This window comes from Eptatretus burgeri, chromosome 14, assembly GCF_056783735.1.
Source record: "Eptatretus burgeri isolate ZD-2024b chromosome 14, Ebu_testis_v1, whole genome shotgun sequence".
Taxonomy (NCBI): domain Eukaryota; kingdom Metazoa; phylum Chordata; class Myxini; order Myxiniformes; family Myxinidae; genus Eptatretus; species Eptatretus burgeri.
The window spans coordinates 10,358,425-10,382,728 of NC_140974.1; the positions used below are offsets into that span (position 1 = coordinate 10,358,425).

Genomic DNA, 24,304 nt, shown 5'->3' on the forward strand with positions numbered 1-24,304 from the left:
AGAAACAGGAGATAAGTTTAAATTGGAATTAGATAGGTACCTGGAAGTTATGGAGATAGAGGGGAATGGGGATGTTTATAAGACTTTTAGGTAGTTTGAGCATTGATGGGTGATTGTGTGCATGTGTACGGAGTGCTGTTGGTGGGGGTCTTGTTAAGGGGTGGTGTGTGGTTGATGTGTTTTTAACCAAGCCCATGCCCCCTCCCCTGAGGGAAAGAAAAGAAAAGAAAAAAAATATATATATATATATACAAAAACAAACAAACAAAAGAATTAACTTCATTAATAAAAAACATTTTTTTTGTATTTTCCTCCTTTGATCTTTTGTGGATGGATTAGTGTGGTGTTCGCACAGGCACGACGGGCCGAATGGCCTCCACGTGTGTTGGATTTCCTTGTTTGTCGTTAGATTACATTATTCTCGTTTTCTTCATCTCGCCAAGTTATCACAGAAGAGCAAACCGAATTTGAAGCCCACACCCCCGGACACCCCTCGACTTTGCTGTCCGCGCACGGACGGATCCACCAATCGGAGAGAGCGGGAGGGTGTGACTAATAATGGGCATGGCTGCGGAAGAGGGTCGATTCGCTCCGCCCACTCATCAAAGTCCGGCCGTTCGCACTTTTAGGGCACGGCTAAATCCTGCGTGATGCTGCTCGGCCGCTCTTCGCTACCTGCGCTCGTTCTGCTGCTCGCCCTGCGCTGGCACGCAGTCACCGCATGCCCCGCGCACTGCCTGTGCTTCAGTGCGACCGTGCGCTGCATGCATCTGCAGCTGCTGCGCGTCCCGCGCGTGTCCGCGCATTCCACGGTGCTGTGAGTCCGCTCCGCCCCGAAACTTCTTCTTCTTCTTCTTCTTCTTCCTTCTGCGTTGTGTTATACATATTCCCGTCGGCCAGAGAGCGTGTCCTCCTCTGGGGTGGACGTTTAATATCCAGACGTTCCTCAATGGTTTAAATAAAATAATGGACTAATTTATACTTCAAACTTAGTTGATAATTCAGGTGTGTTGAATTGATTTATACCTGTTATTTTCTCATTAGCCATACATTTATTACGTACCCAACGGGAAGGGGGGCAATTGGGTGGGGGAGCTAAATTGAGACGAGGAAGAAAATGGAGAATTATTGGAGAGGGAGGAGGGAAAGTACAGGGGAGTGTGCGAAGATTGAGTGGACATGACAGGGGCAAATCCAGGAATTGGGTAGGGGGGGTTTCCAAATAACAGAAAATGTAAGTCATATGAACGTTATGAAAACTTTATTGCAGCTTTCAAATAAATGCACATTCACATATTCTTTGATATGCATGCATTATGCAAAAAGATATAAAAGTTAATTGATTAAATTTTTTAATGCATAACTAAAAATAATATAGCTTGACTTCAATAAACTTCAAATTTCAATCTTAAATATCATGACGAGTGAGACCTACCTGAGTGATGTTAGTGCCTATATGATATACGAGAAGGAGTTCTGGGTGACCAGGGAACCCCTGGATTTGCCACTAATGGTAAATATTTTTTTTGTTGTGAGGGGGAGGGGGGGGGTTCCGGGCAACCAGGAAACCCCCCTGGATTTGCCACTGGATGGGATTAAGCTCAGAAGGGAGGGAACTGGAAGTGTGTTCTTGGGAAGCTTTCAGAAATTCCATTTTTCAGAGATCGCAGTTGAGTTTTATTATACATGTGTACTTTATAATTTATTTATTATGCATGTTTTATTATATATATATATATATATATATATATATATATATATATATATATATATATGTTAAACAGCAACTCGCTGAACTGGATTTAATCCTAGGGTGAGAACATCATTATGCTGGATTCATCAAATGGGAAATCTTGGACACCAGTAGTTGCTCTTGGGTCATCAACTTTGACACGTTATGTGCAAATATACTTTGACGGAGGAGGAGGCCATTTGGCCCACCATGGTTGTGATATATATAAAATATATTCCCTGTGTGTCGTAAGAGGCGACCAGGGTTGCATCAGGAAGGGCATCCGGCGTAAAAACCTATGCCAAATCATTATGCGGACAACAAAACGAATTTCCATACCGGATCGGTCGAGGTCCGGGTTACCAACGACCGCCACCAGTACCGGTGGTCAGCAGGGTACCAGTGGAAATTGTGCTACTGCTGGGCGAATGAGGAGAAGGAGACAGGGAAGGCGAGTCCGGAGGCAGTGGGAGAGGGGGAAGGGTTAAAGTGTGCAGGTGAGAGTTGCAACTGAATGTTGGGACGATGACTGGCAAAGGGCGAGAGTTGGCTGATATGATGGAGAGAAGAAAGGTGGACATACTGTGTGTACAAGAGACCAAGTGGATGGGGAGCAAGGCTCGGAGCATTGGAGGTAGTTTCAAAGTGTTCTACCATGGTGTGGATGTGAGGAGAAATGGTGTCGGGGTAATCCTGAAGGAAGATTATGTTAAGAGGGTATTGGAGGTAAGGAGAGTGTCTGACCGAGTGATGAGTGTGAAGTTGGAAATTGAAGGGGTGATGATGAATGTCATCAGTGCATATGCCCCACATATGGGGTGTGAGATGGAGTATAAAGAATATTTCTGGAGTGAGTTAGATGAAGTGGTGGAGAGTGTATCCAAGGATGAAAGAGTGATGATTGGAGCAGATTTCAATGGGCATGTTGGGAAAGGGAAAAAAGAGGATGAGGAGGTGATGGGTAGGTATGGTCTCAACAAGAGAAATGTGGAAGGGCAAATGGTGGTAGAGTTTGCAAAAAGAATGGAAATGGCAGTGGTAAATACGTATTTCAAGAAGGAGGAACACGGTGACATACAAGAATGGAGGAAAGTGCACACAGATGGATTACATCTTAAGCAGGAGATGCAACCTGAAAGAGATTAGAGACGAAGGTGGTGGCAGGGGAGAGTGTAGCTCGACAGCATCGATTGGTGGTCTGTAGGATGACTTTAGAGGTGAGGTTGAGGAAGAGAGTGAGGGCTGAACCAAGGACCAGATGGTGGAAGCTGAAGGAGGAAGACTGTTGCGTGAAATTTAGCGAGGAGGTGAGACAGGCGTTGGATGGTGGTAAAGATGGGTGGGATGATTGGGCAACTACAGCAGAAGTGGTGAGGGAGATAGCTAGGAAGGTACTTGGTGTGACATCTAGAAAGAGGAAGGAAGATAAGGAGACTTGGTGGTGGAATGAGGAAGTACAGGAAAGTATATGGAAGAAGGGGTTGGCGAAAAGGAAATGGGATAGTCTCAGAGATGAAGAAAGTCGGCAGGAGTACAAGGAGTGGCAGTGAAAGGCAAAAAGAGAGGTGGCAAAGGCCAAGGAAAAGGCATATGACGAGCTGTATGAGAAGTTGGATAAAAAAGAAGGGAAAAAGGATTTATACCGATTGGCAAGACAGAGGGACCGAGCTGGGAAGGATGTGCTGCAGGTTAGGGTGATAAAGGACGCAAATGGGAATGTGCTGACGAGCGAGGAGAGTGTGTTGAGAAGGTGGATGGAGTACTTTGAGGAGCTGATGAACAAAGAAAATGAGAGAGAAGGTTGGAAGAGATGGAGATAGTGAATCTGGAAGTGGGGTGGATCAGTAAGGATGAAGTGAGGACTGCTAAGAAGAGGATGAAGAGTGGAAAGGCGGTTGGCCCAGATGGTATACCAGTGGAGGCATGGACGTACTTAGGAGAGATGGCAGTGGGGTTGGCAACCAGATTGTTTAATAAAGTCTTGAAAAGTGAGAGGATGCCGGAGGAGTGGAGATTAAGTGTACTGGTTCCGATTTTCAAGAACAAGGGTGATGTGCAGAGCTGTGGAAATTACAGAGGGATAAAGTTGTTAAGCCACACCATGAAGTTGTGGGAAAGAGTAGTGGAAGCTCGGTTGAGAGGAGAGGTGATGATTTGTGAGCAGCAATATGGGTTTATGCCAGGAAAGAGCACCACTGATGCGATGTTTGCTTTGAGAATGTTGATGGAGAAGTATAGGGAAGGCCAGAAGGAGTTGCATTGTGTGTTTGTGGATTTAGGGAAAGCTTATGATGGGGTGCCAAGAGAGGAGTTGTGGTGGAAGGAAGTATGAGGAAGTCGGGAGTGGTGGAGAAGTATGTGAGGATCATGCAGGATATGTATGAGGACAGTGTGACAGCGGTGAGGTGTGTGGTAGGAATGACAGAACGGTTTAAGGTAAAAGTGGGATTGCACCAAGGATCCACTCTGAGCCCTTTCCTGTTTGCAATGGTGATGGACAGGTTGACGGACGAGATCAGACTGGAGTCTCCATGGACTATGATGTTCGCGGATGACATCATGATCTGTAGGGACAGTAGGGAGCAGGCTGAGGCGAGCCTCGAGAGGTGGAGGTATGCACTGGAGAGAAGGGGAATGATAGTCAGTCGGAGTAAGACGGAGTACATGTGCGTAAATGAGAGGGAAGGTGGTGGTATGGTGCGGTTGCAAGAAGTTGAGGTGGGGAAGGTGGATTGGTTTAAATACTTGGAATCAATTGTCCAAAGTTACGGAGAGTGTGGGAGAGAAGTGCTGGACCGTGCTGGTTACCTGCCCCCTCGAGGTGTGACTGTGGGCAGGTCGCGACGCCTTGTTCCCACGGCAGCTAGCGTAGCCGCCCCTGCTCTCGGGCCTTTGCGATGATATGGTTGGTGAGTTCTCTCCGGTGTCCCTCACCAGACGCGCAGACTCGCACCACACAGCCGGCAGGGCTGCGCCTCCCGTCTGCGTCTCCGAGGAGTCGCCCGGACTCGCCACCGGCCCGCGCCTTCACCGACAGGTCGCCGAACGCCAAGACCAAGAGAGAGCTCGAAGATGAAGCGAGAGGATGAAGTCCACCAAGAGAGTGAGTAGAATCCAACACGACCCCGACAGACAGAGACAGAGACAGAGACAGAGACAGAGACAGAGACAGAGACAGAGACAGAGACAGAGACAGAGACAGAGACTCACGCGCGGTCTGCCTTGTATAGCGCGGGGCTCCGCCCTTCGCTCCTCCCCGTTTTCGGCTCCACCTTCCTTCGAGAAGATTCCCGAAAAGGGGCGTTCCCTCACCCCGACCGCGTCACCCCGCGCGTCCACCAATCGGGGGCGAGCCGCCCCACCCCGCCTCTGTCACACTCCTCGGAGAAAAAGGCGTGAAAAATCCACGCACCCATTGGAACTCCTCTGGTTTCCTTTTGCGTTCGACGGTTTTCAACGCGGCTTGTTGCTTGCGTGGAAGTTTGTTCAAAATAACAATAGAAAAAGAAAAACGGCTATCTCAAAAAGTCGCAGCCCGGTGAACATGAAGAAAACCCTTTAAACAACGGTGGGGACCTATCTACACATAAACAGTGTCATAACTGATCTCAGGACCCTTTATGGTGTATTGCGAATTTCCACAGTCGTAACAATATTTCTATATATATTATATATTTATATATATATATATATATATATATATATATATATATATATATATATATATATATATATATATATATATATATATATATGTTGTTGTGGTTTCCACCCGCTCGGCGTGCAGATGACTGCTTTCAGCTAATCGTGGCCGCGTGCCCACCGGACGGGCAAACCAAGTCGCAGCTTTCGGATCAACGCCGAAATCCAGCTATGGGTGTATTTTTAATCACACCAAAAATCAGCCAACTATTCTGTCTGCGCGCGACAGGGTCTGATCGCCGAATTGTCGATTTACCTAAGTATGCGCGCAGACAGAAATGCCGGGGATTTACACCTCGCCGGGACCTGCTTGGAAACGATCTGCGAAGCAGCTCGCTCCGTTTGCGATTTGCCGAGTGGTGTATATCGCCAAGCCCCGCCGGATCCGATTACTTTATCGGCTATTTAAAAGCCCGCTAATATCCCGAATGCAATACGGCAGCTCAATTAAGGGAAAGGACGCAACGAACAGGTCAACATTCACACAAGGACATTTATTCACAAAGCACGTATGCAGGCATGCACATATTGAATTATGCAGGTAATACAAGCACGACAAAAGAACTACTACTGTTCTATTATTTATTACTGTACATGCACTTAACAGTCCTACTTATGGACATGGCACCACAACATTCATTCAAAGAAACCCCAGGAAAGGCAAGGGCAGAACTGGACCTCGTGGGTCTTTATAGTTCATGGAGCCATGGAGACCGCAAAAGCTCCGGGAGGCCGCACTGGTTACCTGTCACCCTCGTGGTGACTCGCTGGGCCCTGGTTCAGCGACCCTCGGTGGCTCTGCCCGCACTCCGCGGGACTCCACCCGTTCCCGGTCTCAGTCAGCCTCCGTTCTCTGTCAGCCTGCAGCTTTCCAAGCTGCCAACTCAACCTGAACCTGATGTCCCTGTTTTCCTCTCTCTCTTCTCAAGCGAACGCGCAGTTTTTTTTTATCCCCCGCCCGTCTTGCCCCGCCCTTCCCGGCACGCGGCGAGGGGGGGCGACTTTTCTCTGGGGGACACGCCCCCAACCGTCCTTTCGGGGCGGGAGTTGAGTTCCAACCGTCATTTCCATTTACCGGGGGCGGGAGTTGAGTTGAGTTGCTGTTTTCCAATCATCATTCCTGTTTACGAGTAACCATCGTGTTCGGTGGCAGAGATGTTATTCGTTGGGGAGGCCGTTGTCTGTGGAGATGTCGGCGGTTTTGGAGAAGTTGGTTGTGGTTGTTGTAGCTGGCGCTGTGGTGGGGATGGCGTGGTTGTGGAGAAGGTGGTTGTGGAGGAAGGTGGTTGTGGTTGTTCCAAAATAAAGATAGCAAAAGAATAATGGCCGATTCAAAGATCACAGCCCGGTTACACGAATAATCCCCTTTAGACCTCAGTGGGGAAATCTAATCTGAACACACACTTATCGACATAACTGATCTCTGGGATACCTGAATGGTGTTCTGTGAATTTCCACAACCGTAACAATATATATATATATATATATATATATATATATATATATATATATATATATATATAATGTTCGCCACGAGGGGAAGCACTCGAGTGCCTCTCGAACGCTGGGCCTTGAGGCCACTAGCCGAGGATAACCCTGTGGTCAAGCGGATTGCTCGTCAACCACGAACGCCGATTGTTACCGCCAATCCTGGCAGGGTTCTCGCTACACCATGCGTTATCTTTCCAGTGGATTGGCAGCATCAAGGGAGGCTCGTACCCTCATATGCACTTGCCTTACCTCATTTAATCAGGTGCAGCTGAGCGGAGGCCGCTAAGTACGTACGGGCTAACGTGTTGAGCCAATCGGTGGGTAAAACTTCCCGGCTAACAAACATGCGGACTATGCTGGACCAGTGGAGGAAAGGACGCGACGAGCAGGTTGAATTTCAATGAACATGGTGTTTTATTTATAAAGAAAGCATGAGGAAAGGTATGTGGCACACTGAATCCAAGCAGTTTATTTACAAATAATACAGCAGGGACATGCAAAAGTCATAGCCAGCTTCCAGGTGAGTGTGTGTACCGCTAGGCCATAGCGTCAGCCCATATGTGACGGTCGCAAGGTACTTGTATCATTGCACAATGTCAATGTCACAATTAGCAATGGTAACAGGAATAACCAACCGGTTTTTTTTTTTTGTATACCTTGTCGAGGCTCGTGTGCGAGCTAACACACAACGCACAGCAAGGGAGCATGAGACAAGAGGGGCGGGAGTGGGAGGGACAAAACAGTGGGGAACAGACACATTAGGAGATCTGTGGAAGGGAGAGGGATGGGACAGGGAACATCGGAATACAAGATGGACATTACAAGGACTTTCAAGAAGGAAGGCAGGGCATTTGAAGGAAGTGGGCTTGGGTGGATTATCGGGGGTAGAAAAGATCGAGGTTTTGGATGGGGGATGATAAGAGGTGGTGGTGAACAGCTGTTTTGAAAGCCTGGAGGGAAGAATGGGAAAGAATAGAGTGAGGGAGTTTATTCCAAAGGCGGGGAAAAAGAGGAATGAAAGAGTGAAGGTCAGCCGTGATTCGTGATTTTGGTAGTTTTACCAGAAGGGGGTTATTGGCGGACCTTGAGCGCCCTGTGGAAATGTGGTGGGGTCTTATCGCAGATAGAGCAGGGGGGGCGGGGCAAAGCTGGAGAGGAGACGGTAGAAGACAGAAAGACCACCGACCAACCTGCGGTGATTGAGTGAGAGGCCCAAAGACGCAGCCTGATTGCGGGAGATGCCGATGATCCGAAATGCCCTGGTTTCTACAGCGTGAAGCCGGGAAAGGTGGGAGGCAGGTGCACCTGCCCAGAGGGGAGAGCAGTACTCCATCAGGTTATGGACAAAAGCTTTGTAAGTGGTCAAGAGCTCAGGAGGGCAGAGGAAGGACTTTGCATGACGGAGGATTCCCAGTCGGCGACTGGCGTTGGAGGCGTGGTTTTAAATGTGACTTTCCCAGGAAAGGTCATGGCAGATAGTGAAACCCAGAAGCTTGAAAGAAACGACTTCTTCCAGAGGATTGTTTAGAAAGTGGATGGGGGGGGGGTTTTCAAAACGGTCCTTTTGAAGAGACATAGTGAGAGTGTGAGATTTGTCCGGATTGAAAGACACGTTCCACGTGTTTGACCAGTTTGTGATTTTATCCAGATCTACAGTGAGCGAAGAATCTGCTGCTTGCAGGTCTGAGGGATGACCGATGGTACGGCAGAGGGTGGAGTCATCAGCAAAGAGATATGGAGGATTTTCCCGAGAGTTGGAGAGATAATTGATGAAAACCAGAAAAAGAACAGGGCCCAGAATGCTACCTTGAGGAACTCCACCCTGGACAGGAAGAGGGGATGAAAGAACTCCATTTAGGGCCGCACGTTGACTGCGACAGGAGAGGAAGTCTGTGAGCCATGAGTGGAGGTGGCCTTGGATACCATGGGTAGAGAGTTTGGTGAGCAGGGCAGGGTGCCAGACTGTGTCCAAAGCACGTGATATGTCCAGGGATACGGCTCGGATTTCCTGTCTGGCATTGAGGACCTCCATCCATTGTTGGGAGAGCAGAAGCAGCATATCCAGGGTAGAGTGACCTGGTCTGAAACCAAATTGATTCTCGGAAATCAAGCCATTGGAGAAGAGGAAGGATTTAATGTCTGAAGCGATGATGGATTCCATAACCTTGCTGATGATTGGGAGAAGGCTGATTGGTCTGTAGTTGCAGGGATCTGTTTTTGCACCTTTTGCTGTGTATTCATGTTATTCTGTGTATTCATGTTATTCTGTGTATTCTGTGTTTTCTTGGTTCTAAAATATAAGAAACATGTTCACTCGTTTAACAAACATTTAATTGTAATTGTTATTGCACTACAAAAAAAAGGTTTGCACAGTCTCTCTGTCATCTGTTTCACTGTCCTTAAGATACCCAACAATCAATATCATTCATCAACGCATTTCAGTACATATGTTGACATTATCATGGCTGGCAGGATGGCCTAGAGGAACGCACACTCGCCTCAAATCTGTCTAGCCTGGGTTAGATTCCTGACCCAGCTATAAACTATCAGTCTTGTGTTTCACTGGTGGGTTGATTCATCAATGTGTGTGCCATCCTTGGATGGACATTAAACTGGGAGTCCTGTCTGTCGGCATTCGTTGATGGATGTTAAAGATCCCATGGTGTCCTTCACGAAGAGTAGGTGAGCTATCTTTGGCACCCTGAACAAGTTCTAAATGCCTGCCCGAACTAATCGAACGTCAGGCTTGGCCAGCCGGTTTGTGAAGCCTCGGACCAAGCTTCCCATCAGCCAACCTCACAAGAAAGGTGAGATAATGGTGGCTGTTAAGGAAGAAGAAGAAGAAGAAGAACTTGTTGACATTATCCAGTTTTGAAATAATTTGCATATAAAATGAAAAGCATGTTTGACATTTGGAATGTGCTAAAATTCTGAAATCTGACATTTTAAAAGTAGAACAACTAAAAGGTACATTTGAGGGGCAGGGATGGATAAATACAGTAGAGCCTGTACACTCGCATCCATCGAGTTGTGTACTTTGGATTTGCTTCTTGATAGATGAGGACTAGACTAAGAAATTGTTATTCCACAGGCAGAGCATCTTGCGTCGAAGAGATCATTAAGCCTGCTGTCTCATTTGCCACCATTGTCTTGTGGGTAATGAAGATCCCGCTGACCTTTTTAAAAAACAAAAGTGGACAGTTGAGTCGTATGCTGGCCAACTTTCAAAATCCTGACCATGTACGGAGATTAGATTGGCACTGCCAGATGGCACCGATTACAGAAACGTCACATTGGAAAAATGGCAATTGTAATCCTCCCTCGGTGGAGAAACACAAGATGGGTGAATGGAAACACTTTAATACTTACTGTGAACTTTTCAAGACTCTTGCACGATATATAAGGAATGGAAGCAATAAATCCTGACAGTGATTGCAAAGAAGGGGAAGAACACACACACACACACACACACACACACACACACACACACACACACACACACACACACACACACGTTTAACATATGAGTGATTGCCAGATCGTGGGAGCTACAGTATGAGATGATCAATATTTTTAGCTCCGGTGTACTTGGGAGACAATGGTCATTACGAGAGGATCACATTCTGCTCAATCATCCTTACGTCCAGGTCTTCAAGACAATTATTGCTCACCACCATCTCAGATCATCACCAATTCTAAAGCATGATTTTGTTTTTCTCCCTCCATTATCCCCCCTCAAGCCCACCTATTCCCTGGTATCCTGTTTTTCCTTCCACTTCTGTGATTGAGAGTTTGTGGCTGTATCCATCATGTTCATCTCCATGTGTCCTCCCCTACCCCTCATTCTTCCCCACATCCCTTATTTCTCCGTCTCCCTTTATTTTGTCCCTTACCCCTGCTGTTGGTGTTTCCCTCCTCTCGACTGTTCCTTTTGTTCTGTTGTGTCCTGACCCGTATGTTCTACTTCCTCCATGAGCCTTGACTTTGTGTACAAAAAAAAAACCCGATAAATTTACCATTTAAAACTGACGTTGAATATTTGCATGATTTTGGCCACTTGGCCTCACGGTTGATACCATAACATCAGGAGAGCTGGTACCATTGTGAAGGCAGTTATAAAGGCTGTTTGTGTGTTTGTGATGGAGATGATTGTGTTTTGTGAGGGAGGAAGAAGAAGATGACTGGGAAATGTTGTTTGCAGATGATTTGGTGGTGACTTCAAATTACAAGGAGGGACTTCAGGATGCAATGGTTGCTTTGGAAAGTGGGGAACTGAATACAGATGTGGGAAAGACAGAGGTAATGGTGATTAAATAACAGAGGAAAGAATATGTGGATATTTGGATTGGTGTAGATCAGGAGTTAAAGCTGGTGGGACGAAAGAGTTCATAAAACACCTTAAAGTTTGGGTGGCTTCGTGAAAAAATCGTTACAAGAGTGACGAAAGCACCAAATTTTATTTTGAGTAGCTATGTTTACATCGATGAAAAAATCCCACGCTCCAATAAATCAGTCCCTTTGAGGGTGTAAAATCCAAGATGGCCACCACGGACTCATCAAAATCTGTAAATCGTCATATTTTTGGGAGTAGATCAGATAGAAACATGAATAAAATGTCTTGTTTATTATTTTTTCAGAGACAAGGAATCCATTGAAATTGTTATTTGTTTGAAAAAAAAAATTCAAGAAAAAAATATGGTGACCATATTTCACAAAATATGGCTCAATCTGGCCGCTGTTTAAATACTTTTTCTTGTATCCGTGTTTAGTCCGGGAGCCAACCTGTGTACGAGGCTGTTTTAGGGTTGGACCTTACAGCCTCTGCTATAAAATTTTACACCCCCAGGATGTTTAGATATATGTTTGCAGTTCATGAAAACCAATGTTGGCAATTCATAAGCTCTTGCGAAAAATTTTGGCGGCCGTTTTTGTTTGAGGAAGATTTGAAAAATTTGATAAAACAGCAATTGTCAATAAAATTTCTAAAAAAATTAAAAAATCACATTCATGAAAAATAAATGTGAACTAAATGTAAGAATTCAATCAGTGCATTGTAAAATGACAAAAAAAATTGCCTTTGTGAAAGTAAACCTCGTAAAAGTACATAATTTTGTGAAAAATGCCTTAAAAATAACGTTTTTTGAAGATGGCCTTTAGAACTTTTCTCATCATAGGCAGATGCTGCATTAGAATACTAATTTCTCTTCATGTGATATGAACATGGTATCCATGGCTAATTAAAACAGCAAATTTGAGTGAGTTCTATCAATTTTTAAAGAGAAAATTAACATTTTTGTCAACCAAAGTTCCCCTACCCACAAAATCCTCTTACTCTATTGAACACAGTTCGGTTAAGGTTTGCTGGATCCAGGTTGGGTACTTCACAGTTCACTCTTCCAAAGGAAAATTCAATGGTGTTTGGAGTGACATGGCCCTGGAGCAGACATACAACAATGAAGGGAAGACATCTCTGTTCAAAGGCATATCTCAGGCACCAGCTGCTCGAGATAAATATGTGAAAACAGCACCATTTCTCACAGCTGTATCAGAGAACATAAAGTCTATGGCTAATCTAGGCCAACAGGAATCTACTCATCATGGAGAAACACATAAGCAGGCAACAGAAGAACATATGCATGTTGAGGAGATCAATAAAGTGATATGCCAGCAGATGATAAACCCATTCCAGTGTAACAACCAAGTGGTTCTGCTCAATAGAGCAACTGGTGAGAAGGATGCTTCAAAAGACTTGGTCCATGCTCAAGCTAAGGGCATGGAAGCCATTATGAAAGCAGAAGAGGTGGTCTCTATTAAGATTGAACCACTGAAGCTGGTAACTTTCTCCTCACAGAAGAAATCAAAACCATCAAGGAAACAGAGTTTAATCAGGATCTATCAAGATGAGACTGCAACTACACGTGTGCTGTGTTTCTATCGAGATGCCGACCCAGTCACAAGACAGATTGCATTTTCCCATGAGTGGACAGACTATCCATCATCCCTGTTTGAGGTTGATCCACGCTTAGCACAGGGGGTTGTAATGCGCAAAGGCAACAAGTCTGATTTCGTGGCAGTGCTAATTGCTGAAGCTGAGCAGGATGTTGTTTTACAGCTGCCATCATTACCACAGAGTGACCTATACACAGTTTATCTGGTAGACACAATGGCATTTGTAAATAAATACCAAAAAATGGGTGTGAAAACATTTGGTGAACTTCCCCAGCTGTATCTTCGCAAGCAGGTGTATCCTGCAGTTGAAACCTGAAATGTGCAACTGTGTCAACATCATTGGTGATCAGTATGATTTTGATGATAGCCATACTTTGAAGGGTGATGAGCAGCAGAGGAGAAACCAGACAGACCAGGCAAGACAATTCTCACCATCCAAGAGTCTAGAAATTCCGGACTGGAATTTACTCATGAAGAATCCAAGAAATAAAGGAAATCTTCAGAACTTCATTGGCACTTCCCTTTGTGAGAGTCCTGAAGCTATTCCGGATGGAGTGACCATCATTCTTGGTGGTATGATGGAAAACAAAGGTCACACTCTTTCCATCACATCAGCATCAAGTTCAGTTCTGGACTTACCTTGTGAAGAACATGAAGAGGCAGACACAAGGATTATTGCTCATCTTGCGTATTGTGTGGAATATCTTGATCACCATCGAGCTGTTGTGCATGCAACAGATACAGACATAATTATGCTGTGTATATATCACTTCTGCTGCTTGAACACATTGCAAGAACTCTGGATACAACGGCAGAATCAATACCTACCTATTCATGAGCTGGTAGAAGTGTTGAGCAAGAAGTACCAGAAAATCCTCTTGATGTCGCAGCTACACTTCTGTGCACATATGTGTTGTGTGGATGTGACACAGTGAGCTACCCATTCAGAAGGGGAAAAGAAGAGGTCAGGTCAGGTATGGGAGCATGTGCCAGAACAGCGCGTCGCTGCGTCCACTTTCCGCCGGTACTCCAGGGGCCTCCGTCTGGCCATCCCCCAGGCAGATGCCAGGCCCATCCCCATCTCCTTGAGATGATGGTCAACCTGCTGCAACCATGAGGCACGTGGTCGGCCCACTGGCCTCCTCCACTCATGAGACTCCCTCGCTGAGAGAATCTGGTGAGCAGGATCAGCGTCAGGAAAACGAGCCACATGTCCATACAGCCGCAGCTGACGCTCACGGACTATGCAGGTAACAAATCTCATCCGAGTCTCTCTCAGCAACCGCTCGTTGGACACAAAATCCGACCAGCGATAGCCAAGGATTCTCCGAAGAGACCTGGTACCAAAGGAATTAAGTCTCCGTCTCAGATCCTTGGTCAAAGTCCAAGTCTCGCACCCATAGAGCAAGACTGGAAGTACCAAGGACCTGAAGACTCGGACTTTCGTCCTCCCGCACAGGTACCGGCAGCGCCACACCCCATGATCCAGTGAATCCATGACTCCCCAGGCCCGACCCAGACGTCTATTGACCTCCGGCTCACAACCTGCGGAAGCATGAATATCACTGCCAAGGTAAGTGAATCTCTCCACGACCTCAACATCCTCACCACAAACAGACACAGACAGGACAGCAGCATCCAAGATGTCACCGAAAGCCTGGATCTTAGTTTTGACCCAAGAAATCCGTAATCCCAATGGCTCCGACTCCTCATTCAGCACCTCGAGGGCCCCCAAGAGGATGTCTAAAGTCTCCGCAAAGATGACTGCATCATCTGCAAAATCAAGGTCTGAGATCTTGACATTGCCAAACGATGCACCGCAACTTGATCTCTCCGACATCCTCCCTAAAATCCAGTCCATACAAGTGCTGAAAAGTGTGGGGGCAAGTACACATCCCTGACGAACTCCAGTAACAACTGGAAATAAGTCAGAGATGGTACCACCACACTTCACAGCACTCTCAGTACCAGAGTAGAGTTCAGACATCAGATCGATCAGTTTCGGTGGCACCCCACGAAGACCAAGAATCCTCCAGAGGACATCCCGATTCACTGAATCGAACGCTTTACAGAGATCAACATAGGCTGCAAGCAGCCCCTGCCGAAACTCTCGTCTGTGTTCGGTGAGGACACGAAGTGCAAGGATACGGTCAATCGTTGACCTCTTTGGTGTAAAGCCTGACTGCTCTGGACGCTGGTGCTCAAGCAGATGGTGGCGAACCCTATCAAGAATTATCCGAGCAAAGACCTTGCCCGGCACTGAGAGCAGCGTCACCCCTCGGTAGTTGTTGCAGTCTTGGCGATCACCCTTCCCTTTCCAGAGAGGGACAACAAGGCCCCTCTTCCAGTCAGTTGGGATGATGCCTGTGTTCCTGTGAAAAGAAGAGCGGCACAGGTTTCTCTGGGACTGATAGGAAACCTTCCCCACCTTGTTGATTTTGGAAGAGATAGTGAAATGGCAGCAACAGAATGTGTCATTGATGAGGCCAGAGTATACTGGACTGCTCTGTATGGCCAAAAAGGGTTCAGCTGTTTGGATACCCTCAGGCAGCATATGTTTGTCTCTTCAAAATTAGACCTTAGGTCACTGCCAGCAACAGAAGATGCGTTTTACTTCCTTGTTTTAAGAGCATTGTATCAATTGCTTCTGTATAGACGTGCACATCTCAGTGACCGAGCACTTCCCCAGCCACAACATTTGGCAGAACCCTTATCAATGGAAAACTGGTCCCAATTCTCATGTCTAAGCCAGCCAAGCCAAACATAGACAAAACGGTGTCTTGCATGTGCAAATTATCCAAATGTCTGAAACGATGTTCATGCAAAAAGGCTGCTGTGCCTTGCTGAGTGACATGCATATGCCTTGGTCAGAGAGGTTCATGTGGTGGAGTTGTTTCAGAGAGTGACTCTTCCTCTGAAGAGGATGTTTCATGTCACAATATTGTGTTAATCCATTTCTAATTTTATCTTCCTTAAAACCATGGCATGTAAAAGTATGTTCTTGTTCCTGACCCCATTGATAGTCAAGCATTTCTGAGTTACATAAATCTTTTGTTGTTTGACATATAACCTTGTCAATTGAAGGTAGGTTAAATCTACACCAATTGTGATATAGGAAATGAACTCCTCTTTAATATGAGGGGTCATTTGTGTATATAGGTTTAGTGGTTATGATTTTAGGACAATATGAATTACCCCTACCCCCATCCTACATCTTCGCTTTTGCCAACATTTTGTTATCAGAGGGGGCTCGCAAAAGTGTTGACTGTGTTGTTGCGCAAGAGTTTCACCATTGCCAACATTGGTTTTCATATACTCAAAGGGTGTCTCTTTATGAAAATCAACACAAAAATTTTATAGCAGACGGGCAATTTTTTTTTAATTTTGATCGGTTGGCTCCCGGACTAGTTATTATAGTGTTACGGCTGTGGAAATTCGCAGAACACCATAAAGGTCCTTAGTTCAGTTGGATCGATAAGTCTGTGTTCAGTTATATTTCCCTACCGTTGTTTAATGGAAATTATTCGTGTCACAGGGCTATGATCTTTGAGATAGCCGTTTTTCTTTGCTATCGTTATTTTGGACCTCCACCACCAACATCACTCTCATCAACCGCTTCACAACAACCACAGCCACACCTGCCTCTCAACAACCACGCCATCCTCACCACTCCTCCAGCAACCGTCAACATCTCCACACCACAAACATCGCCTCACCTTCGTCTCCGAAACGACGCCATCTTTGCACCAGCCGCGGCGAGTCCCCAGCGAACAGTGTCGCTGCAAACCGACGCGGGGGGTTTCGTTGTGAGCACAAGCGACGGTGATTCCACGCACGTCCGCTCTGTCAAAGCTTCGCTTCGGAGAACGGATCACAGGAGTGAAAGGGGCAGGGCCTGTGGGGGTCGAAGGGTGATGATTTCAAACACGACGGCTCGCTCTCGGAGAATCGGATCCAGAGGGCCGGTGATTTCTACAACGTCCGCTGTCCGAGCAGAGGTCAGAGGGCGGAGATCAGATCTTGTCTCACCAGCCCTATAAAAGGCCGCGCAGAGCGCCAGTTCAACGAGTCGAGTCGGGTCTGGAGAGGTCGAGGAGCCGTGTGGAAGTCCGAAGCCTGCCGTAGCTGGAGAAGCTGAGGAGAACGGAGGAAGCGCGAACGGGGAGCGCGGCTAAGCCTGCTGTGCCGCGCAGAGCTGCGGAACGTGTACGAGCCAGAGAGAGCTCGCCCGCCAGCGTCAGATGGTCCGAGGTGATCAGGCTTCGGGACGGTCCGAGCATCGCTGAGGAACGGACGGGTTCTTACAGAGCATCAACTCTAAGAGAGCAAAGGCCCGTTCGTTCCTCTCAGGCGTTGCCGGCCAGGGCCCGTACCACCAGGCCTGGGCCGGACCGCGGTTACGCTAGCTGCCGTGGGGAAGGAGCGTCATTGGTCGCCCAGCAAGGAAGGTAACCTGCGCGGCCTCGCGGAGCCTCTGCGGTCTACACGGCTCCATGTTATAAAGGCCCACGGGCACAGTCTGACTCCCTTGTCTATGGGGGTGGTCTTTCTCCTGGGGTTTTTCCTTTCGAATGCATGTTGCGGCGTCGTGTCTTGTAAGTAAAAACTGTGGAAGTGACTGAACATAATGGCTCATAGACGGTCGTAGCGCTTTTTGCTCTTGCTTTTATTGATTCCATACCTACATGACTGTATACATGTGGAAAATAATAAATGTGCTTGTGTGAATGTTACCCGTTCGTCACGTCATTTTACCTCCATTGAACCGCTATCTCGCTCTCGCAATACGAGTTGGTTTTTAAATAACCGATAAATAGAATCGGGTCCGGCGAGGTCTGGCGATAATACCTGCTCGGTTATCCCAGAACGGAACGGACCGCTTAAGCGGTTCGTGTCCAAGCAGGCCTTCGCCGAGGTACGGTCCCTCGGTAGGTTACCCACGCGGGTACTTAGGTATGTCGATATTCAGCGATTGACCCTATTTTGCTTGGGTAGAATACGGACTGGGCCATGGTGGGATTGAAAACCCACCCGTGACTAGTTTCTGGCATTGTTCCAGAGAGTCACGACTGAATTGTCCGTTCAGTGAGTGAGCGGCCGTTATTAGTTAACGTGGTCACTCGCACGCCGGGCGGGCGTAAATTCGTAACAATATATTGTGGGCAGATAGAAAGGAAATCTAAATGTGGTTTAATTGTCTTTTTCAGGAGCGATGATCTCCATGCAGTTTATATCTGTGTATTAATTTATTTAAGTACAAGTAATAAAGAAAGCTGCATGTTGAACTAGATGGCCACAATGGATTATGGATACAAGTCCAAAAAGCATTACATAGCCATCATGTTTTATTGACCTCAAAAGATAGAAACATGAATGTCATATAACTATTACTGTGTGGCTTTTTTGTTTTATATTTTTTTTTCACAAGTGCAGCTGCACATATCTGGACAAGTGAGACCAAGTTTTGCGCATTTAAAACTATGACAGCCACGTTTAGATTTGCATTCACACTTTATCAGTGCTGTGCAGTCTCTGGCAGTTTCAGGTTTCGTCATCTAAACAGGATTCCAATGATTATCTTGTATTTATTTTTTATTTTTGTACACACTGTCGAGGCTCGTATGAGGGCTAACACACAGAATGTACAACAAGGGGAGCAGGAAACAAGGGGTGTGAGAGGGAAGGAAAAAACAGTGAGGAACAGAGACATGAGGAGATCTGTGGAAGGGAGAGGGATGGGGCGGGGAACACGGAGTATCCAAAATGGACACTACAGGGACTTTCAGGAAAGAAACCAGGGAATTTGAAGGAGGTGGGTTTGGGGTGGATTAGTGGGGGTAGAAAAGATCGTGGTTTTGGATGGGGGAAGATAAGAGATGGTGGTGAACAGCTGGTTTGTTCCAATGGTGAGAAAAGAGAGGAATGGAAGAGTGAAGGTGAGCAGTGATTCTTGATTATGGTAGTTTTACCAGAAGAGGGTTGCTGGTGAACCTTAAGCACCCTGCGGAAATATGGGGGTGGGGGTGGGGGACGGATCTCAGACAGAACGGGGGGGGGCGGATCCCAGGCAGAATGGGGGGAGAGGCCGGAGAGGAGATGGTAGAAGACAGAAAGCCAACCAACCTGCCTGTGGTAAGAGAGTGAGAGGCCGAAAGACTCGGCCTCATCGCGGGAGATGCCAATGATCCTAAATGCCTTGGTTTCCATAGCGTGAGGCCGAGAAAGGTGAAAGGCGGGAGCACCAGCCCAGAGGGGAGAGCAGTACTCCATCAGGCTGCGGATAAAAGCTGTGTATGTGATCAGAGGGCTAAAATGGCATATAGCACGATATGTCAAAAGGTTATGAACGGATTCGCATGAAACTTGGTGGGTGAGTTGGTTAGGTGACAAAAGTAAGCTGGTTAAATTTTAGTTGAGGTCCCAATCCAGATCCGGCCTATCCGGTGGGATACCAAACACAAACTAAGCAGCCTGGTGGAGGTATGCGCTCTTCCGAGTGCCCTTCCAGTTATTTTATTTATATTTTTATTGTGTGGTCTGACATTGTTCTAGTATATCATTCAATTGAAACAAAATTAAGGTTTTATAAATAGCATTAAAAAAACTTTTCAGAAGTGTACTGCCATTGATGCAGTGTCTTTTACACCGGTTGCCTTGTTTAACACTTTACATTAGTCATTCATGCCTGTTGTTTGTGTCCTTTGTGACATCCCTAAAAAACACGAAGTGTTTCCTGTTTGGAATTATTTTCAAATGGGCAGACAGACATAATATTGCTTTACTCCTCTCTGTGAATGTGTGATTGGGATGAGATTTCATACAGTTTGCCACACCGACAGCAGACAGCAGACAGCAGACAGACAGACAAAATGAACCAGTTGTTTAACCCCTGCTTTTCGCTTCATGCGCACGGGGTCAAAATTAAACTCACTCGGTGTTATATGGATAGATAGATAGATATATGTGAGGGTGAGTGAGTAGATCTACAAAGGTAAGAGTTTCTGGGGTGGTCTGTGATTGAAAGATTCCATTTTGGCTAAAGGTGAAGATTTGCAAAATGGTAAGACCAGTTCTCATGTATGGCCATGAGAAAAGGAAGAGAATTGATTGGTGCAGGAGATGCATATGTGGATGGTGATAGGGATAGATGGGGATCTCTCTGAAGGAAAGGAGGAGGAATGAGGATATCAGAAGCAAAGGGACATTATTGAAAAGGCATGGGAGACACATCTGCATTGGTTGGAGATCAAGAGGAAAGTGGGGAATGTACTCAAGTCGGCCTTTGTTATGGAATCAGTTGGGAGGAGGAGCTAGGGCAGACCAAAATTGAGGTTAGGGAAACAAGGGAGGTGTGGGGACTTAGAGAGGATGCTTGGGGTTGATGGGTGTGGAGAGTGAACTTGCACAGACCCCACAAGAAGGTGGGATTTAATGGCGTCGTAGTAGATGATGCGGACATAGAGCTCTGGCATTTTCAACTGTGCTCTATCAATGTTACACACCGTGATTGCATGATTCAGATGCCAAATAATATGGTTTTTCCTTCCATCTTTGTTCACCAATTCACATTGTCTTTATCGTTCAAAATCGATCCGATTTTGAAACGAGTTGCTTGAACCATCGCTCTGCACAGGAATTCTTTGCCATTTTGTGTGCGAGGAGAAAGAAAAAAAAAATACAACTTGTTTTTTTTTAATAAATCTTGAAATGTAATTAAGTAAGTATGGTTTTTCTCATTACGTTAACTTTATCACACTATTTAAGGATGTTCGTTTTCTGCTTGTTTATCCGATTGTCATGGAAGTTGGCTCATAAGGCAATATGGCATCTGTTTGGTGTTGCAAATAATTTTCTACAAAACGTTTTCTCGATTGCTCTGCAATCCTTGAAGCTTTAAGTTTGGATGGCATAATCAGTTTGGAACGTTAATGTTTTTACAGTTATCTAAGGCTCATGGAGGAGCTTCGACATCCATCAAATGAAGGAGGATAACGACACGAGGAGACATCGGTGTGCTTGGGAGATGAAGGACAAATGCGTACGGGATATATGGGGTTAGAACCTGCGTTTCCAGCATTATGAGCCAGGGGTTCAGATGGGAATGGTAAACAGATTCACCCAATCAATATATTTTTTTAATGTCATTGTAGTTGTCATTCCAGGACATCTGAGAGTTTAAGCACTTCGCGACACTCCTGCTTGCAATTCAACCGTTTTTCTTGAATCTGTAACCTGGCTTTAAACATGGATTCTATGTTCGGCACGTTTTGGTGGCTTTGTCTTTCGTGTTATTGAAGCTGTTGGTTATTTTTGGGTGATTAATCATGAATTCCTAAAACCCTCTTAACACTGCACAGATGTTCATGCTTGCTTTGACAAGGCACTCAACTTGAGCAAGCCAAGGAAAGCATGGTTTGTCTGCAAAGTAAGGGTAAATGGTCCATAGTTGTCTATGCCAGACATGAAAACCAGGTATGCTTGTATGGGATTGATAAGCCACTGATACATAAATAAATAAATAAATAAATAAATAAATAACCTGAGTTCCCCTGGAAGCAACTTCAACACAGGAGGAGGCCATGAGGTCTATCAAGCCGACACATGCTAACTTATGGTTCTTTTATCCATGCTTTCTTCTTTTTTTAATTGCTCAGTGCCGAGTAAAGAAGCAGCATGTGCCATTTTTAATGTCATAGTTATAACTCGGACGGGTTTGGGTTTGATCCGCCGACCTCCGGGATGCTCTATTACGACACAGAGTCTGGTTTATTTTATGATTATTTTTTTTTTTTAAGAGGGGATATAACTTGTAGAGTAAGGTTATGGAGAATGTCATTGTTTTTTACTGGTCATCCAACCCTAGAGCCTCCTCACATCTCCAATCTTACTCTAATTACCCTTACACACCACCCAGTCTCAAACTAACAATTTGATTGTATGAATCATCCATCCATTGGGACCGTACTCTTTCCAGAGCGTTGGTGCTGCCTCAGCAGTCTCCTGGGCTATTGGGGGACAATCCTGGACGGTTCACCACTCCGACACAAGATACCAGCAAGCTAGCATTCATTTTGCCGACCTCGGAAGGATGACGGGCAGAGTCAACCCCACCTGGTATTAATTCAACAACGAAGTTGGATTTGAACTCAGGATCCTTGGATCCCAAGCCCACCACCCTAACCATTAAGCCAACACCAGGCATTATATGAACCAGGTAGCCACAAAAGAAGTCTGCATTTTAGTGGTGCAAACTAGGATGATGCAAGGTAAAGTATTTCTTCTTTCTTGTTAAACCAACTGAGTGCTTGTCAACAAAGGTATGAAAGTCACTTTGTTGAGCCACCTCAGTGCCAAGAAGAAGTGCTCCATTTGAGCTCGGTTCAAAACGTGTTTTTTTCTCCCACTGGCACTTATCGTCCCTCCACTTTTAAGATCAGCTATTGAGTGTAGTTTGAGGCGAGAAGGACAGCACATGTTTCCTGAAGCTTCTCAAACAAATCTCCAAAACCTGATGGCCTGGTTCTTGCAGTCTTTTGCTTATACATTGAAATCTGAGAAACTCTCATCAACTCGACGCTCGCTAAACCTTCATGTCCGATAATTATTATCTGCCATGCAAATTCACAATAATGGTCAAACACACAATGGCGTTAATATATTAACCTTCGGGTTGTTGGATCTCCCAAATGACGTTGAAACTTTTTTTTGTCTCAACGGTCTTCTGGATGTTGATGGACTTGCTAGCCTGTACGGCCTTTACTTGGACAAGAGTGTCTCTTCCATCTTGCCTATACAACACTTCATCAGCTTCCTTATTTGAAGGTACCTTTGTGGAATCGAAACAAATACTTAACAAACAATCCCGTGCTGAAAATGTTGATACGAATACAAAATCGCAAATGTCGCATGAAACACGGATGCCCATCGAATCTGCTGTGAATGTGATGTTTAACACCTCACACTCACACTCACACACGATACCTTCTGAGCCTTTGGTGTCATTGAGCAAAATGTTCACTGCTAAACACCCTGTCGGGTGAATTATGATGCCTTTCCTGTGATTTCTCCTGCCTTACTCCCCTGATCCATAGAGACCTGAGATTTAACAGGATCCGAAACATCACTCCTAGTTCCTTTCGAGGTCTACGTCAGCTCACTACGCTGTAAGTCACAAAGGCTCCCACCCAGGTTTATGTCGGTGCAAAGGGACGTGTTTGAGAAATGGCAGAGGTTTATTTGTGGATTTTATTTCCCAGTTTGGCTTGTTTTTTTCTGCAGAGAATGGTGAGTGAGTTTTATTGCTGCCCGAGTCATGTTTTTTTTTTTGTCTATTTTGAGATATCTTGTGAGAATGGATGAGGAAGTGGGAAGAGGTGTGTGAGGAGGAGGGTTGACATTAATACAGATAATTGTTTTAAAAGATTTTGCTTTGCACTGTGCTTATACAATTCTGTTCAATATTACAACTGAAAGATTCAGATAAATGGATAATAAATAGAAACAGTTTTTGAACATTTTCAATAATTTTCTTTAAAAATCAACAACAGACAATTGTTTTCCTATACAAACGAGCAAATACCACCTGTCGCTTCGCCGATGGGAATACGACAGGTGGGTGGGAGAAAAAGAGGGGGTAGGGGATAAGGGGAGGGAGATGGTGATGGAAGAGGGGAAGAGAGGACAGGAGAGGAAGGGTGGGGGAGAGAGGATGGGGGGAGCGAGGCGGCATGGGGGAGCAAGGAGGGGTGGAGGAGAGAGGGGGAGTGAGGGGTCATGAGGGAGAGAGGGGTGGGGAGCGAGGAGGGAGAGTGAGGTGGTGTGTGGGAAGGGAAGACAACGAGAGGTGAGAGGAAGGGAAGGCAGACATGCAGTGGAGCGTTAATTATGATTCATACCGTCTCATGAAAATGATTCTGAATAAAATAACAGTGAAGATGGAAACAAAATAATGTTTGAAATCCATTTTCTACCGGTCATACTAAAAATACCGCCTGGATGTAAATACCACCCGGACATGCTCGGAGACAAACACTTCCCGGACATAACCACCATCTGGATATGGAGGAACAGATATATATATATATATATATATATATATATATATATATATATATATATATATATATATATATATATATATATATATATATATATATATATAAATACTGTTGCGGTTGAGGAAATTTGCAAACCACCATTCAGGTCCCGTAGGTGAGATATCTCTGTAAGTACATGTGTAGTTAGCCCAAACCCGTTGTTTAGAGGGAATAAATGTGATTCATTCAGGCTGTGACCCTTTGAGATAGCCGTTTTTCTATTCTATCTTTATTTTGAACCAACCATGTCTCAACCGCCATCACACAACAACCACCAACCACAACGCCGCTTCACAACAACGCCTACAGCCACGATCTTTACCTTCACAACTCG

At 45.6% G+C, this 24,304-nt stretch overlaps 1 protein-coding gene across 4 annotated transcripts in view; it reads left to right on the top strand.

Moving 5' to 3' along the window:
* Positions 1-579: 579 nt before the first annotated feature.
* Positions 580-24,304, top strand: part of LOC147012642 (peroxidasin homolog) — a 128,134-nt gene continuing 104,409 nt past the window's right edge. For 2 of the 4 annotated variants that reach the window (XM_085853675.1, XM_085853677.1), the window contains exons 1-2: positions 583-817; positions 22,966-23,037. In XM_085853675.1, coding sequence (XP_085709801.1) covers positions 651-817; positions 22,966-23,037 — 239 coding nt within the window. In that variant the 5' untranslated portion in view covers positions 583-650. Of the gene's footprint in view, positions 818-22,965; positions 23,038-24,304 lie in introns of all 4 variants that reach the window. The other 2 variants (XR_015051023.1, XM_085853676.1) reach the window with 2 other exon arrangements.